The following is an 18,611-nucleotide window of genomic DNA, read 5'->3' on the forward strand; positions in this document are numbered from 1 at the left end:
GGGAGGCAGCTGCTCTGCAAAAAGAGAGCTTACATCTGGCATCCCACAGGGCGCTATTCTGTCCCCCACGCTGTTTAACATTTACATGAAACCGCTGGGAGAGATAATCCGGAGACATGGCACGCGGTGTTATCAGTATGCTGATGACACCCAAATACACTTCTCTATGTCTCCGAATGATGCAGTGACTAAGGATGGCATCTCTCCCCTGGATGCCTGTCTTGGGTCAGTAATGGGCTGGATGAGGGAAAACAAACTCAAATTGAATCCAGGGAAAACGGAGGTACTAGCGATAGGTTCCCCAGGTCCAGGGATGGAGATTTGTGAACCTGTCCTGGATGGGATCACACTTCCCCTAAAGGATGAAGTAAATAGTTTGGGGGTACTTTTGGATCCTTCTCTACAGTTATCATCTCAGGTAGATACGATGGCCAAAAGTGCCTGACATTAGCTTCGGCTGATACACCAACTGCGTCCCTACCTGGACCGAAAAGACCTTGAAGCAGTGGTACTTGCACTGGTAATCTCTCGTCTTGATTTCTGCAACACGCTCTACATGGGGCTACCTTTGTGCCACGTTCGGAAGCTTCAATATGGTTCAATATGAGGCTGCTAGATTGGTCACCGGAACACCTAGATCTGACCATATAACACCTGTATTAAAATCCCTTCACTGGTTGCCAATCAGCTTCTGGGAACAGTACAAAGTGTTGGTGATAACCTTTAAAGCCCTATAAGGCTTGGGCCCGAGTTACTTGAGGGAACGCCTCTCCCTACATAATCCGCCCCGCACTCTCAGAACATCTGGGAATAATCTTTTGGATTATCCAAATACCAGATTATTGTCAACTTCCCACAAAGCATTTACTGTCATGGCCCCTAAACTGTGGAATGCTTTACCGGTAGAGATCCGACTGATTACTACTCTAGAAGCTTTTAAGAAAGCGATTAAAACGGACCTTTTCCGGCAGGTTTATCTCCCTGATCTTTTATAAAACTGAAGGGACATCCCACTCTGAGTATGTGAATGATAGGTTGATATATGAATTTTAACGTGGTGTCTTGATTTTAAGATGTATTTTATATATGGAAATTGGTGTTTCATTGTTATTATTGTAAGCCCACCTCGATCCGTAGGGAGAGGCGGGAAATATCAATAAGCTGCTGCTATTATTATTATTATTATTATTATTATTTACAAGGTCAGCTTGCTTGTCAGGATCCAAGTCCTGGATCATACAGCTCTTCCCAGTCACAGACCTGTTATTAAGCAGTACTTTGTGGTCTGATGGCATTCTACTAGAGTAGCCAGGGATCTATTGGTTGAATGGTGAACCAGAAGATGTAACAGCCATGAGATGTCTCTCCCACCTTTTCCTCCATCACTTGTTCTACATCCATAGCCATACCTCCTCCTGTCCGTTATGACTAAAATGACCCCTTGGATTTTCTGAATACTTACAGTATTTGGCTGACCAGGCATACAGAACAACCAAACTATCATAAGACTTTATCACATGGGGACGGGGCATCCTTATCCTGTCCAGAAAGCACAAGTGAAAGTGATCGTGCAAAAGGCTTTCTCACTACATCGCACCGATCCTGTCATGTCCCATCAGTGTAGTGGAATTGCATTAACGGGATGTTCTGATAATACCAAATTATGGGAAATAGGGGGCAATTCCACTTCATTCACAAGAGAATTCCATGTCATTCCCGGGTCAGCGTGATTTAGTGAGAAAGCCTTTCACACGATCACTTGTGCTTGCACTTTCTGAATGGGATAATGTCTGGATAAGCATGATTTAGTGTGAAAGTACTTCCCTCAATTGTGCGAGAAGCATGGGATAGGGACAGGACAATGACATCCCTTCTCCAGTGTGATAAAGTCCATAAACAAGCACACAGGCCAGTTTAGCCTGAAGAACTCCCAAAATTTAGCCAAAGATGGCCTCAAGGAATTCTGCTCAATAGGTCCTGCATTTTCTGGTAAGAGCTTCCCAAGGTAAATGTATAGTAGCTTGTCTTGCACTGCTGTCCACTCCATCTGGTTTCAGTTGGCAAAGTAGGACTCTTGCAACCCATGCAGTGGCTCCACGCTAAGAGCTACAGGGCAAGAGTTTTTGTGCTTCTGGCAAGATGCCTACCTTAACCATGCCAATACCTGCAGGAGGGAGGAATCAAACAGTCTCAGCAACTCATGTGTCCCCAGTTTAAGCTTTCTGTACAGCAGCCAGCCTTCCTCTGGCAAGATGCCTGCCTTACCAATGCAGATACTCTTCAACTTGAGATCTAGATTGTATCTCAACCAAGGAGGGATTCCATAACTTGAGGAATCTTAAGAAATTGGATTACTGTATTTTGTATCCATTGCTCAACAACAAACCAGAAAAGATTATCACAGGGACCCACAGATGTATTGAGCTTGATTTTGATTGCAGCAAGCCAAAATAATGTTCAGCTGCTGACATGCTGAGGTGAAATGGGAGTCCGAAGCAGTTTCAGTGCATTTAGAAGTTAAGCAATACTGTTGCTTGGGCTGAAATTTTATATGGGCTCGGCTCACCAAAAAACCACAGAGCCAAGCACAACTATAATAGTTCCAAACACACTAGGAGCAATCTGGAGAGGTTTGCTGGCTGCTTTCTTGTTGGCTGGCATTGTGTTCCTTGATGCCTTTCTTTCCATCAGGATGGATTTGACCTTTTTAGGCTCATTTTTATGCTGCAAGAGACAAACATGGCTACTTATTTGAATCAATGGAAAGTGCTGTAGCAGGCACTCTGTAATTAGAACTGCTTGATTTGTCTCCACTAATCTTTCCTCAACCGTGGGTTTTACATCAAATAGCTGGTTTTCCCAAGAGTGCCATACGAATCAAGAGTCCACGCTACAGTAAATAAAAATACTTAATCCATTTTAGACATGAGCCAAAAGCCCCATTTCCTCATCTGTCAGGGTGCTCCCTCCCCAGAATTTATGAGGTGTTTCATTCTGCAGACATTCCATTTTTCTACAGTCCTTAGGTGCAAAGGGCAAGTTGTCTATGACTTGCTGTGAGAATAAGTCAAATATATTAACAGTCTTGGTGGTCAGTCTAGGTCAGTCTTTTTCCTTCCATATGTAGTTTCAGTTTACTCATTGTTTTGAGAAAGCAAAGGTCTAATGGTGGAGTTTTAAGTGACTCTGTACATACCTTCTCTAGTTCTAGTACGCAACTTCCTTTATACAGATCATGTCCTTACAGGGTTGTGTTTCTACTGCAGGGCATGCCCTAGTATTGCTGTCCAGAAATATTTGACGTTTGGATGCTATCTGTGGGAACAGTTAGTTGAACCTTCAGTTTTGAGTGTAGTGAGTTTAAATGCTATTTTTCTTTTTCTACAATCCCTTCTATTTTCACACCATGTCCTGGCTTTCCAAATATAAGACATCCCCCCCAAAACTGAGTACACGGCTGTCCCTTCTCTTTTTTGTTATTTTTTCTTCCCTGTGTGTGCCAGAACAAGACTTGTTTTTCTTGGATTGTAGATCAGATGTAACTGACCAAGGGTGGCTGAAGATGAAGTATGGATGGAATGTGTCTTAAAAATCCAAGCTAGAAGAGCCCATACTTCAGGCTTGTTTTGTTACCTGTCCATACCTTCTTAGAACCTAGAATCATTTCCTAGTTTGTAATTCCTTGAGAGCCAGTCTGGAATAGTCGCATAAGTGTTGGACTGGGACTCTGGGAGGCCATAGTTCAAATTCCCACTCAACCATGAAAACCTACTGGGTGATCTTGGGTAAGTCACATCTCAACCTCAGAGGAAGTCAATTGTAAACTCTCTCAGAACAAATCTGAGAGAAGACCTCATTATAGGTTCACCTTAGGGTTACCGTAAGTTGGAAACAGTTTGAAGCCACACATCAACAGTTCCTTCCTGAGTGCTGAGGGTTTCAAAGGGGAAATGGGATTTTGGTGTATGTGTTATCTAACCATGTTTGCATTTCTACAGAGTGCCTCTGATGGCTTTTGGAAGTCTGTGGCAACCCATGTTCCACGAGAGCCCCATGAGATTCGTATCCTGAATCCATATTTCATCCAAGAGGCAGCTTTCAGCTTTATTGGCCTTCCTTTTAACAACGGCCTGATGGGTAGAGGGGTAAGTTTGCTGGGGAAGCTTATCCCCAATATGATGCTTGCTTTCTTATGTGTTGCTTACTGATGAAGCATAAAACCCGAAGTTGTTCCATTACTATTATTACTTCACCAAATGCCAACCCATCCAGTTATGTCTGTAGGTTCCACAGGCATAGGTCACATCACTTTTATGTTTTATGCAATGCTTAACATACAGGTGCAACATGTTAGAATGCTGATAATTAGCAAGACAGTCAAAAATGAGAAAAATAGACAAAACAAAGGGGGAATGAAAACAAATCATGATGTTGCACAAAATATTTAAATCAACATGTCAGACCTGATAATGTATTTCATATGTATGCAAATGTGACAATATGTACACGGTAGTTAGAGATATGAAGGCACAGAAAAAGAATGGGCAAATTAAAGAAAAAACTCTTTTTCATGTTTTCCTCCTAGAAAAATTGGGAAAAAAGGATTGTGAAATATTTTAAGGAGTAAAAAGTTTAAGAAATATTCACATTTTTCACATATTTACTGTCCCAACATAGTTTCTAAAAACTATGTAAGAGAAAGACTTTTATATAAGACTAAGGCCCTATATAGACAGGCTCGAAAGGCTGGCCTGTGGATGGAGTTGGGTTGCAGCATCCTGATGATGCAGTCCCTAATTCCACCCCCAGGGTGCCATGAAGCCACATGCTGCTCCAGACGGTGTAGAGCATCATGGTGTACCTCCAGTGCTGCGTCCAAATGATGCAGCACTGAAGGGGCATCATACAGCTGTGCCATTGAAGCTATGGCACCCTTTGGAGGGCGCATAAAGGAGCCGCTTTTTGTGCCACTATGTAGAGTATCAGAGAATCACAATTCTAAGTTTTTGTTGCTTTTTCTGATCTCCTTATGTAAATGAGTGTGTTTTATCTACTTGACAATTTGGAAACTATTAGAGACAGCTCACTCTCACTCTCGCTCTCTGTCTTTAACAAATGTTCATGTTCTGTTCTGTTTTTAATTGAATTTTCTGCCTGCTCATCACACTGGCAAAACCAAAGAGGCTCATTACAGTTTAGGTGTTATTTACAGTTCAGGATCCTGTAACTCCATTGGGGCAGGCGAGGGGAGAGAAATAATTAAAAATTAAGTTCAATTTGTAATTATATTCTGAATAAACTATACTTTATTGCATAAAACATGATAATTTTATACTGAACAAAGTTACATAGAATAATATGTTATGTTCCTAATGTAACAAATTGACTTTAAATCTGTAAATGGTGGTAATACTGCATTTTTTCAGTTCCTAAAAATTACTCCTCCCCCCAAAAAAGATAAGGAAAAACCCACCACCCACCATGATTTCAAAATATCTTGAAATGTTGTATCTCTGATTGTACTGCATATTCGTGCTTTAAAGAGAGTGGCTACTTGTGGAAGGCTTACAGTGTTTAGAAAATAGTCCATTAATTTGTGAAATTAAATACACTGAACATATTTTTTTTAGATCTAGCAAAAGCTCCTCATCTACATGTCACTGTTACATCTGCACAGAGATTTTTCAGGACTCTAAAGTCAATACTTTTGCAAGAAGGTAAACTATTCATTTGCAATGGCTCCTTACTCTTTTCACAGCATCAGCCATTTCATATTTTCCTTTTAAATTTATGGTGTCAAATGGCAAATATTGCCCTGAGTATAACAACCAGCAGCCAAAGTTCAGTCTCATATCCACAGTGGAGTAAAATACACATTTTGGGCGAGGAAAAAAATCTGATTGAAGCTTCTAAAACATGTGGACTTCCTGTTGTATACTCCACAGCTGCTTATACAAGGGGAGAAATACAGGTTCCCTCCTGCCCCATTGCTTTGATTATAGAAGCAAGGAACAATGTATATCCTTTACTTCTAAGGAGAGTGCTCCTGCTCAGCATTCCAAAAAGCCTAGGGAAAGGTGGCTTTTATTGCTGCTGAGGTTTTGTGCCTTATGTAATGTGGAGAGAACTGGGAAGGAGCGTAACCACAAGACACTCATCTTCCACCAGTGCTAATTTCCTCTCTGAGATACTATAAGTTAGTTGTTAGGATTTCAAACAGGCCAATTTCCTGACTACCTCAAATTTTCTTTCTTTTGCCTTCTCCCTCTTTCCTATTTCTTTTCTTCATTTGACATTCATCTTTCTATTGACAACAGGCCCTCAACAGTTCTGAAGCTCTAGGTTTCTGCAGCTCACAGATCTTTTTTGAATAATGTTGGAGGGGTTTTTAAATTTTTAAGAATAATGCTTTTGAATATATTTGGCATACCTAGGGAATCCCCTGAGTTTGCAGTTATTAACGTTCTTGGCTGGTGGCTCCGTTTTGTTTCTAAACTGATAAACATAGGACTTTTTCACACATGGAAGGTGTATCTCCATCCTGAAAGAAGAAGAAAGTGGGGCCAGTTTGAAAATGAATGCACTTACGTGCCACCTCATCACACGCAAAGACAAATAGGAGTGCCAGCGGAGGGGCCCTCCTTCTGGGCATGCAGACCCTGAGCTAAAGAGAGGGGGAAGGAGGGAAGGAGGGAGTGAGGAGCCGGGTGCCCCTGCAGCCACTCAGGAGGAGGCAGTCTTGGTCCTTCTTTGCTGATGCTGCTAAAGACAAAGGTGCTCCACTCTCCTTAGACTGGGGCAGAGAGGCAGCGTGGAAGCTGAGGGCAGAAGTGCCCCCACCAGGATGGAGCCGAGCTGAGTGCTGTCCCGGCAATGGACTTCCCCTGCAACGTGAGCCTGGGGCTAGGCAATGCCTCCCTCCAGGGGCCGGGGCTATCCTCTGGGTCCCCATGGATCTACTCGGTGGGGTGAGTGGCAGGGCTGCTGGAGCTGATGCTGTCGGGGAACGAGCTGGTGGTGGTGGTGGTGCTGAGGTGCAGGTCTCTAATTCATTCAAAGGATACAGGGAGCGCAGCCATGGGGAGAGAAATCTCTGGGTCGTGGGTTCATGGGGTTTCAAGGGTCATGGGGTGTTTCTAACAAAGGCAGTCCAAGGCTGATCCAGACATGCATTCCATACCAGGCAAAATCAAATTGACTGAAATTTTGGAGGTGAACAAGATTTATAACTTGGATGTTTCTCTGAATTTATCTAACCCTGGGATGACCCATGGTTGCGTTTGCAATGCCTACGGATTGTGTTTTGTACCCAGTGATATTCTTTTGCAAAAGAACGTGAAACACCATGATTGACTCTGGATTGACTCTGGAATGACCCTGGAATAAACTTCCAATTTCCCCCGTGTGAAAAAGTCCATAGAATCATCTAAGGATTGTTGAGGAGGAGGGGAATTTGCTGTTAAGGAGGAGGAAAGAAGAGGATTCACTGTGTTGGCAAAATAAGCAATCATGATTCAGCTCCATTGAGATATTTATTCTTCATCCTTCTTTCATCATCTTTACAACAGGATTTGACTACTTGCTGCTTTGAGTGAATACAACACAAATATATACTTAATTCTTATACAGTGCGCCCGCATTATAGGCGGGTGCACCATATGCAGCTTCCAGCATACGCTGGAAACTGCACCAGAAAAACTCCTCTCATGCCCTGGAAGAAGTAATGGGGCACATGCCACTGGCACAAGCCCCATTACTTCTAATGGGGCTCGAGCATACGCGTTTTTCTCTTACAGATCTCTGCATAAGGGAAGGGTCGCTGTAGTAGGTTAGATGTGTCCGTAAACTCAGAATGAATGGGAAATTGTAGATGGAACAAAGTTGCTGATTGTAAGGCACAGAAAACCATGTCTCATCCATATCTGAAATACTCATCGCCCTTTTATGTTGAACTAAGAGAGAGGGAAACTGAAGGAAACATAAAGAGGGGAGCTGCCCTTACGCCTCTCTGCCTTCTCCTTATAAACAACAGTAGATGATTTTCAAATGGTTCCCCTCCATATGTAGCTTTTAAATTCCTGGATTTCTTTTTGTGTAGAGAGAAGGAACTGCCAGACCAAATCAGCTTCATGGTCCAGAATCCTATCCCCAGGATTAGCTAGCATTGAGTCCTTTCTGACTCAAACAAATGAGCACAGATAAATAATTCTTAAACAGAGCCAAAATAGGTTGCTCCTTAATTTTAACTATTACCATGCTTTCTCACACAGGGTATCTTGCTTATTCCTTCAGCGGGATGGATTTGGCTTTTAAAAAATTATCTTTACAAGATACAAGTATTTTGCAACCATTTACAGTTAAAACTGTTAGGTTCTATTTTGCTGTCCAAGTATATTTCCATATTCTTTTGAATCTTGCTGTGTTTGCTACCTTTGTTATTTGTAGCAAATGACAACCAATCTAAAGGTGACATTGTGTGGAAAAATATTTCCTCATTTCAATTTTCACTCTTCACTTCACAAAATATTTCTTTTTTTTTATGCTACAAGGCAGAGAGATAGATATTGCCTCTCTGCATTCCTGCTAGGGTTTGTAATTATAGGGATGTTTGTCATCTCATCTCTAAGGTAAACAATCCCGGCATTTGCAATTTTCCTGTAGAGAAAAATCAGTCCAGATTTGTGAGAGTTCATTCACCCTCTCTGGTATGTTGCACTCTTCTACCCCCAACCTAATAGGGGTTTTTTTCACCCCTTTTTTTCACTTGGCATGAGCATACTATGCTAGGAAGGACTTCTAAAGGTATGCTGTGGCCTACTGGGAACAATTTACTTGCCACGAGAGAGAAATAGGTGGTAAGCTTCTCAGTGACTGAATGGATCTGACTACCTGGATACTTAATGAACCATGTGAATCAGATTATTTTAGTAGGCAGACATGTGGGAAGAACAGTTAATAATTAGATGCTGAAATGAAGAACATTCAACCTTCAAATTATAAAAAACACCTCCAGTAGTGAAAAATGATTAAACATTTACTTGTTCACAGGGGATATTGACAAAGCATGAGATATTACTGAGATCATTTTTTTCCCTGAACAAACCTGCCTAATCCATACAGAAAAATGTGGTATACATCATGATCTTTCCATGTTTAAATATGGCACTCGTGTCATGGTGTTAGATTTTAAGGCACTTATATAGCAGTTGTTCCTTTTCCAATTCAGGTAGGCCTAACTTTCTGGATTTTAACACATAGTGTAGCAACCCAGCATTTACAGATCTATTGGGAGGGTGATCATAGCACAAGTGGCAGAATATATTAGTACTTTGTTTTTCTGGTGGTCATTGTTATATTTCTTTTCAGTGTACTGAATTTATTATACCTGTGCTTACAACTACCCAGATTCAGAGAAAAGGGGCAGAAGTAATGCTAGCTGAATCTTTTAAGTGTGGAGCACCCCCCACCAATGTATACAGACACATACACAGTGTGTTCAGAGGTACAGTGCCTCTGGATATCTAGAGGCACACCAAAGTGAGGATATTTTCTATTTTAGCAAGGATTCTTGCTAACCTCAAATACACCTGTATGCATAATGCATAATTGGGGGTTCACATCTCCCCACGTCTCTGCTAGATGCATAGCAGCTCTTTTGAGGAATAATGTTTTATGCTTCTCTTTAAAAGCAAAGGGAAACACACAAAATTGCTACCACACACCTTTTCCTCAATTTGTTTTTATTTTTAAACATATTATGTTAAATGCACAAGCAATTTTAATTATTTTGGAGTGGAGAGGAGGAACTGTGAAAATGAGTATGTTGTGAATCTAACTTTGTGAGAGTTTGATAGATTATATTACACATATCAGATTGGTAAAATCAATCAAGAAGGGCCTTAATTAAAACCTGATGTTTCATTTCATGAAAGTTTGCTTGTTGTTTTTTTTAAACTAGTTTATGAAACTTTAAGAACAAATTTTGCCAATGGCCTTTGTCAGTTGAAGTAAATGATAAACTGTTTGGTCAGGTACTTTGAACAAGAGCAGAATGAAATAGTTGTACAAGTGAAGAATCATGGAAATTTCTCATGCTCCCTATAGTGACAGTAATCAACTCAACTAAAGAGTGTATGTTCACATCCAGTTGGGAACTTCATGAATGGGCTAAAGTTTGCTATGAAAATAGAATGAGTGAAGCTGCTCCAAAGTAAAGTAGGATGGATATGTCACAAGATTTCTGAAACAATATTACATCTTCCTGTATGTAGAGTGCAGTACCCATGTACAGCCTAGTGTAATGTAATGTAGAAATGTAAGGTACTGTACTTAGGGTGGAAAAAACGAAATGCATAGACATAGGATCGGGGACACCTGGCTGAACGAGACTACATGTGAAAGGGATCTAGGAGTCCAAGTAGACCACAAGTTGAACATGAGTCAACAGTGCGATGTGGCAGCTAAAAAGGCCAACGCCATTTTAGGCTGCATCAATAGAAGTATAGTGTCTAGATGAAGGGAAGTAATAGCACCACTATATTCTGCTTTGGTCAGGCCCCACCTGGAGTACTGTGTCTAGTTCTGGGCAGTACAATTTAAAAAGGATGTTCAGAAATTGGAGCGTTTCCAAATGAGGGCAACTAAAATGGTGTAGGGTCTGGAAACCATGCCTTATGAGGAACGACTGAGGGAACTGGGGATGTTTAGCCTGGAGAAGAGGTTAAGAGGTTATATGATAGCCCTGTTTAAATATTTGAAGGGATGTCATATTGAGAAGGGAGCAAGCTTGTTTTCTGCTGCTCCAGAGACTAGGACATGGAACAATGGATGCAAACTGCAGGAAAAGAGATTCCACCTCAACATTAGGAGGAACTTCCTGACAGTAAGGGCTGCTTGACAGTGGAACATACTCCTTCGGAGAGTGGTGGAGTCTCCCTCCTTGAGGTCTTTAAACAGAGGCTGGATGGCCATCTGTCAGGGATGCTTTGATTGTGATTTCCTGCATGGCAGGGGGTTGGACTGGATGGCCCTTGTGGTCTCTTCCAGCTCTATGATTCTAGGGTTACTTGTATTTTCAGTGCAGATGGAGTGGGAATAAGGACAAGAATAATACAATATGACCTATGGCTTCAGATAAACCCACTATTGTATTTTAAACATCCTCCAAAAAGTGTTTGCAGAAGTGTCACTGAGAACTAGTCTGAGGAATTCTACTAACATGATGCACCTCTCTTTGTATAAAACTTGCATTCTCATGTACTAGATATTAATCAAATAAAAGGTATTTGATTCTGCAATTGGACCTGCAAAAATGTTGCTGTGTTCTGAGTATCTTCAATTGAGTATCTGCAATTGAAGGATCCAGTCATCCACTCACTCCAGTCATAACCCCATGCATGATTATTTATTTATTTAAAATCCAACTTTTCTTACAAAGGATCCAAGACAGCTTCCAAACATGGTACAGTTGAAGAAAGTATTCATTTAAAAGTTTTTTAAATGCCCAGTTAAAAGTCAGTTTAGTTAACAAAACACAAGGTTAAAACAATATGTAATTAAAACATTATTAAAAAAAAGATAAAAACTGTAAAAACAGATTAAAACCACCACCTATTTTAAAAAAAAACCTCTTTTTGTCACATAATAATAATAATAATAATAATAATAATAATAATTTGTTTTATTTATATACCGCTATTCCAAAGATCATAGCGGTGAACAGCAAGTAAGCTAATTAGCAAGTAAGCTAATTTGCCCCCAACAGTCTGGGTACTCATTTTAGCGACCTCGGAAGGATGCAAGCCTGAGTCAAGCTTGGGCCCTTTTGCTGGTCTTGAACTCGCAACCTTGTGGTCTTGAGTGAATGGCTGCAGTACAGGCATTTAACCACTGCGCCACCAGGGCTCCATAAATTATAGACCAAAGGCCTGCCTGGATAAAAAGGCCTTTGCTTGCTGGCGAAAGGAAAGTAGAAAGAGGGCCAACAAAATCTCCTGAGGGAGGGAGTTCCGTAGCCTGGGAGCAACCACTGAGAAGACTCTCTCCCGTGTCCTCAACAAACGTTGGATTGAGAGAAAGGTTCCAACCAAAGATCTCAAAACTGAGGCAGGCATTTAAATAGTGTAGACTGCAACCATATAGGGCTTTAAAGGTCATGACCAGCACTTTAAATTCTGCCCAAAAATGGAAATGTAACCAGTGAAGCTGTTTCAACAAGAGGATTACATGTTCCCTGTAACAAGGCCCAGTCAACAACCTGGGTACAATATTTTGGATCTGCTGAAGTTTCTGAACAGTTTCCAGATGCAGTTCCATGTAACACACAATACAGTAATTCAGCTAGGGTGCAATCAAGGCACATGTTATCGTGGCCAGATTTAACATTGATCTCACACACACACACACACACTTTCCAGCTAGCGTTCACCATTTCATAGATACTGAGCATGACCAGTCCTCAATGGAGTTTTTGTGGGGTAAGAGTTATCGTTTAGTTTTTTTCAGGAGTATTTGTACTTCTGCAGATATTCTGCCTAAAATGTATATTCTCCCCTCTTGATTTTCTGTGGTCTTGTTTTGAATCAAATCCTTTTTAGTGCAAAAGTCAGTACATTCCTACCAAACTGATGCTGAGTTTGAATCTCACAATCAAAACATTACAGAGTCCTCATTTATATAATATGCAGTTTTCCATTTAATCTTCGCAGTATCTTGAATGTATTAATCAAATTGTTTTGGCATCAGGAACTGAGCTTTCAAAAGTGCTAAGGAAATATACAATGAAAGATCTTGTGTAATCACAATTTACATTTGCAGAATGCCTTTTTAAACTATGTCCAGAAGTGTACAATAAGGTATCAGCACAGCATTAGGTCAAGAGGAGGTTTGAGAAAGATCATCACTTTAATAATGAGACCCAATTTGAAATCCTTATAAAGGGTCATAATATTCCATTCCTCTTTCCAAGCTTAAATAAACTTCAGGGCGAATGCTAGCACACCACATATGGTAACAATGTGCTGCCAATTAACTTTGTAATTTTAGGGTTTTTCGGCAGGGTTAAGAAGCCTGAGTGAAATGGTTCAAGGCTGATACTACATCGTTTCTTACAGCATTTAATAAACGGTTAAATGCAGGAACATCCTCCACTTTGAGACTATAATTTTTGCCAGATGAATGTGGAAAAGAGTGAGAGGGATAATAGCACATAGGCAGCAAAGAGGGATGAAAGATCCATTCCAGAATGGGAGAAGTGCTTTCTAAATGGAATTACACTGAGAGTGAGGAACGTTCAGCATGTTATAACTGATATCTGTCTCTGGAATGGGAAGAAGATAACAGCCTGTTTAAGTGAAACAGAGAAGAGTAGACAGAGAGCAGTCAGAGATCCCTCCTCCACAATGCTGTCTATTTGGGACATAAAATAAACCTGTGGTTAGTGGACTTCAGTAACATCTACTATTAAGGTAGGGGATTGGGAGCCTGTCACCCCACTGCTAAAACATCTGCTGTGTTTCCAAGGGTAATTCAAAGTTCTGGATATCACCATTGACGCCCAAGGGCATTTAGGAGCAGTCACTCTATCAGAGCACCACCACCTCAATGAGCCTGCCAGCACATTAACATCCTCCACAGAGGTTCTTTTGTTTGGTATGAACCTATATTTTATTGGAGTGAGGGAGAAGGCTTTTCCTGCTGCTACACCCAGACTTTGGAATGCCTTGCCAAAGGGGAAGTTTGTTTTGCCCCCTCCTTGTTTACCTTCTTACCAGATCATTAAGCCTTCCTGTTCCAAAAGTTTTTTGACGTTTGGTCTCCATTAGCTGGTCTTCCTATAACGAATGTATAATTTTGCAGTGTCTCTTATATTTTCCTGCTGTTGTTTTAAATTACTTTGTTTGCAAACTTGTCCCCCCCTTATATGTTGTTGTTTTATTATATGTTTTTATTTCTGTTAGCTTCCTTGAACAGTAAAAGGAAGAGGATATATCTCTTTTTAAATAAACACCAGTTTTGCTAATTAACATCAAGATATAGCCTTGTTAATCCTTACTTATAGCATACTAATTTATACTCTTCATATTTTGTGTTCTTTTCCTAATCATGCCAGTTATATACTGGAAACTAATGTTAAGAAAGATAGCTCACTGTGTGGTCTTAGGTAATTCATAAACACAGCTTATGTTGTCATTTCAGTTGGTTTGTTACTCTACTAAGAAATGCCATTCATAACTGTGGGTGAATTCAGCTGATGTATATTGACTCTGGGCTCATGACCTGACTTTATTTATCTGCTTTAATTGTATGTAGAGCATGTGCTTTTTCAGCCAGTCCAAGCTATGAAATGTATCTTATTGCAGATAATTTAGGGGATTTGCATAAAAATACAGGCAGTGAGGCCCGAGACAAAAGTATTTCGAATGAACTATATAGTCTTGAAGAGAACTACTTTTGAGTGGAAGAGCCAGGTCAGGTACTGAAACTCTTTCCTTACTATGTTTTTCTGCTCAAAATCATGTCTCTTCAAACTGCTTTTTCTCCCTGTTGTGTCCAGAGATGCATTTTTATCTTAGTAAATGCATGTGTTGATCCCTCAGGAGGAAAACCAGCTTGCAGAATTGAATTCTGAACAGATGAATTTTTGGTAGGAAAAGGGATAATTACTCCTTTCCCTGTTACCACTTCTCCAGTCAAAACTGCAGTTTCTCAAGACTGATTTTCATTGATGCGCATCTGAATCACACAAAACACTCTGGGAGGAGAGCCCAGGCAGTGCAAAACCCAATGTAGCTCCCAGAAAAGGGAAGTAATCAGAAACAAGGTTTCAAGACCTCATCAAGGTAGGGCTCTGGTCATGTAACAAGGGCAGCCATAAGTTACACATGATAGTTGTTTCCAGTAGTTCGCCACATAAGTTTTGCTTTTAACCAAGTTTGTTCTTGTGTGCCTTCAAGTAGTTTCCAACTTGTGACAGCCTTAAGGCAAACCCATCATGGGGTTTTCTTGACAAGATTTGTTCAAAGGAGGTTTGCCTTTGCTTTCCTCTGAAGCTGAAAGTGTGTGACTTGCCTAGGGTCACACAGTCGGCTTCTATGGCTGAGTGGGGATTTGAGTCCCATGTGCAAACCACCACACTACACTGGCTTTCAACTGGGTTTAACGTTCTTTTTTAATGTTTCAGTACTGGATGGGTCTCTGTCACTGCCCATATGATAATATTAAATACCAGTTGAAGGAATATATTTTTGGGCCACATAAAATTATGTTGGATTTGTTGTTTGTTTTTCATAGGAACCTGTGTTATACCAGATTGACTATGGATCTGACTAATGATTTATTGGGTGCTGTAATGAGCTATTTTTCCAAGAGCATACTGCAACTTTATTGCTTGAGGATATTTAATCCAGGTTCTGCTTTGAACATTCTCATAATTAAGATTGGAATGAAATGGACTTTTTACTGGCAACCTTCAGAGAAGATCCTCTTTTCTTGGAGAAATCTCTCTTTTATATATTTCTCAAAAAGAGCTAGAACACTAAAGATAGTACATTTTTGTGAGGGATTCGGTTTGGAGGGGGTTGGATTTTGACTTTTTACTAAGACATGATTTGTTTCAGTCTGATAACACTTCATTTTGCTATTGCTGCTTTTAAGATATTTAAACCAGTGAATAAGCTTGTTGAATAAATTACTTGATAGTAAATCAGCACTAATGTAAATTTCTTCATTTTATTATATCTACTTCAGTTTGGACTAGCAACTGATTTAGGTCTTAGTTGGGATTTACAAGAACCTGCTATTATAATTTTTTTTGAAATTTGGATGAACATGTATATTTATTTTTTGCTTTGCCAGCAAGTTCTTCTGATTGTTGATCATTGTTATCAATATATTTTTGATGAAATGTTTTTATTTTGGCTTTACTACCATTTTTTAAATTGTCAGGATTGTTTCATTTTTTGTTGTTGTTGTGATACTTTTAATTGTAAGACACCTTAATTTGATTTTATTGTAGAAGCGTATTATATAAAGTCTCATATTAATCAAAATTAATAAAAATGCAATGTACAGATGATAATTTGACTGGATGGCCCTTGTGGTCTCTTCCAGCTCTATGATTCTTTAATTCATTACTGATATTCTTTTTCACAATTCCATACGCCTTTGCTCTGTTTCTTTTTTCATATTACATTTCCCTAATACTTACCATATTTAAAATTGATTACAGGGGAATCTTGTTTCCTAAGTAGTGAGATGAGGTGGGCAGACCTCAAGCTTGCAGAAATCGTATTTCATTGTTTACTGTGCACTGAGATCTATCAACCAGAACATTGTGCAAAATATAAAACAATCTCACGGTGAACCATCTCTGTGTGAAAGTGAAATAATTCTCACTTCTGTTTTCCTGTATCTGTACAACTGTACATGTAGAAAATGTATATATTGTGTATGAAGCTTGCACAAGTATTTGTTTAGTCAGAACTGCATATTTGAAAGATGCTCTGTAGGATACTTTCTTTTTATTATTATTATTATTAAAGTTTTAAAAAGAACACATGATAGACCCAAAAAAACCCTCAACAATCCTTTTACTTTGTTTTTAAAAATTTACTTTCTTACTTACTTTTAGAATTTACTTTCTAAATTCATATAAGCAAAAGTAAGAATTTTTCTAGTGTAGGGATTTTTGTGTGTGTGTGATGTCATTTGGCCAAAGACCAATTTCTGTAAATTATGGGATTGTCTCATTGCCTGGGATAACTGCAACCTGTTCCAAGTTGCTTGTTAAGTCTGGTCAGTCTCAGATACTTACACCAGGCCTTGTTCTTCTGTTTCTAATATGCAAGACACTGTGTGGTGGCATCTGCCTTGCACACATGCCAAAAAAGTGTTTTCATCTGGATATCAGAAGTCTTCAAGGGAGTTGCACATAAAGTGGGTTTCCAACCATGGCCTCTCAAACACCAAACGGGCTTTAAAAATAATGAGATTTAGCTATACAGTACTTCACTTCAGAGTCTTCATTTTTATTTGCATGTTTTTAGTTATTCATGAATAACTTTATATTCTTATTTGAAAATTCCTGAATAAAAACATTCCCACTATTTCATTAAGCCCTGAAGGCACCATGTGATTCATTTCTGACCCTTTTAAATTTTTATTTTGTGATTGTTTGCCTCCTTTTGTTGCTATGGTAATGACTGGAGATTATAGTTTGGGCCTCTTATTAATAAGAATTAATTTTTCTTCCTCAAGGCACCTCAACCTTGCCAGGGGAACTTCATATTGCTGCATTAGCATTAAGTTTCATGTCACCTCTTCTCTTCTCAGCCCTATGATCTTGAGGTTTAACCTTAGAGGGGAGGATGTCTGTGAAATTCAGAAAATCATCACTTTCCCTGCTGTTTTGTAGGCTTGTCTTAATGTTATATAGCCGATGTGTTAGGGCTTAGGTCAAGAACTCGTAGGCACCCTAGCTATGGTAAGCACTGGCTGTAATTCTGTTGTGTTACTTCCTAAGGATATTGGGCTTGATGAAATGCACAGAAGTGCATTGCATTCCTTTACTGTGGATGCAATTCAGTTCACAGTTAAGGTTTCGATTCTGCAGCAGACAATTGGAATGAGCTGGCAAGAACATGGTGGTTGTAGCAACTTGCATGAGGCTAATTTTCTGCCCCTGAGATCTTTGGGAGACTACACAGACTTCCAAAAACCTCCAAAGCCAGTTGTTATTTTACTGCTATGTATAAATAAAACTGAAAAATTAAAAAAAAACTGAAAAAACAATAGAGGTGGTCAGAAGTCAACTCTTGGTTTTGTAAACCATGTATATTTTAATGTTAAACTGTGCAGAGGTCCCTGCAACATGTTTAAAAACTAAACTATTCATTTGCGGGCTTCAGTCTCCCTTTTTGACACATATAAGGATTGTCCAGGACAGTCTGAAGATTTTGTTCATTGTATTTTGCTTATCCATTAAGTAAAGACGCAAACGTTTGACCTTCAAAGTGTTCTTATGGGCATATTTTGTATTTATGTCCTGTCTTCTTCAAGTCCTTTTTAAAGAACTCTGTGCATTTCAGGCATACAGGTATTTCACACATATAAGTGTTAACAGTCTTCATTTTCATGTGTGCTGAACCATTCAATTAATGAGCAGTGCATGTGGTTAAGTAGACTGTACTCCATGGAAGCTTACATCAGTGTATGCTAGTTTTTAAGGCAGCCCAAGAATCACAACTAAGAGTAGGGCAAAACCCCGTTCTCTCCTGCTATGTCTTAAGACCTTATCCCACTAGAGGAATCCAGAACAAAAACGGGATTTTGAATGTAGAAAAAAAATGCAAATGCGGAAAGTTTATATCACATGCATTTCTGCAAAAGTGAAATAATGCGAAAATAAGGGGAATGTAAAAGGGACGAAAAAGCAGCTTTTTACTTTCAGAACTTTTGTCTCTTTTATGTTCACTTTATTTTCGCATTATTTCACTTTTGGAGAAATGTCGTGTGATAAACTTCCCTCATTTGTGGTTTTTTTCTCTCCTTTAAATCTACTTTAAATCCCGTTTTCCAGTGAGATTCCTCTAGTGTGATAAGGTTCCTAGTGC

The 18,611-nt window shown here is 39.6% G+C and overlaps 1 protein-coding gene across 4 annotated transcripts in view; it reads left to right on the forward strand.

The window, feature by feature from the left end:
- The window catches only part of ST3GAL3 (ST3 beta-galactoside alpha-2,3-sialyltransferase 3), a 279,714-nt gene that overhangs the window by 220,719 nt on the left and 40,384 nt on the right, over positions 1-18,611 (forward strand). For all 4 annotated transcript variants that reach the window (XM_089514962.1, XM_089514963.1, XM_089514965.1 and 1 more), the window contains one exon: positions 3,999-4,145. In XM_089514962.1, coding sequence (XP_089371088.1) covers positions 3,999-4,145 — 147 coding nt within the window. The remainder of the gene's footprint in view (positions 1-3,998; positions 4,146-18,611) is intronic.

This window comes from Sceloporus occidentalis, unplaced genomic scaffold, assembly GCF_023333645.1.
Source record: "Sceloporus occidentalis isolate IW3139 unplaced genomic scaffold, rSceOcc1.0.p SCAF_3, whole genome shotgun sequence".
Classification (NCBI taxonomy): Eukaryota; Metazoa; Chordata; class Lepidosauria; order Squamata; family Phrynosomatidae; genus Sceloporus; species Sceloporus occidentalis.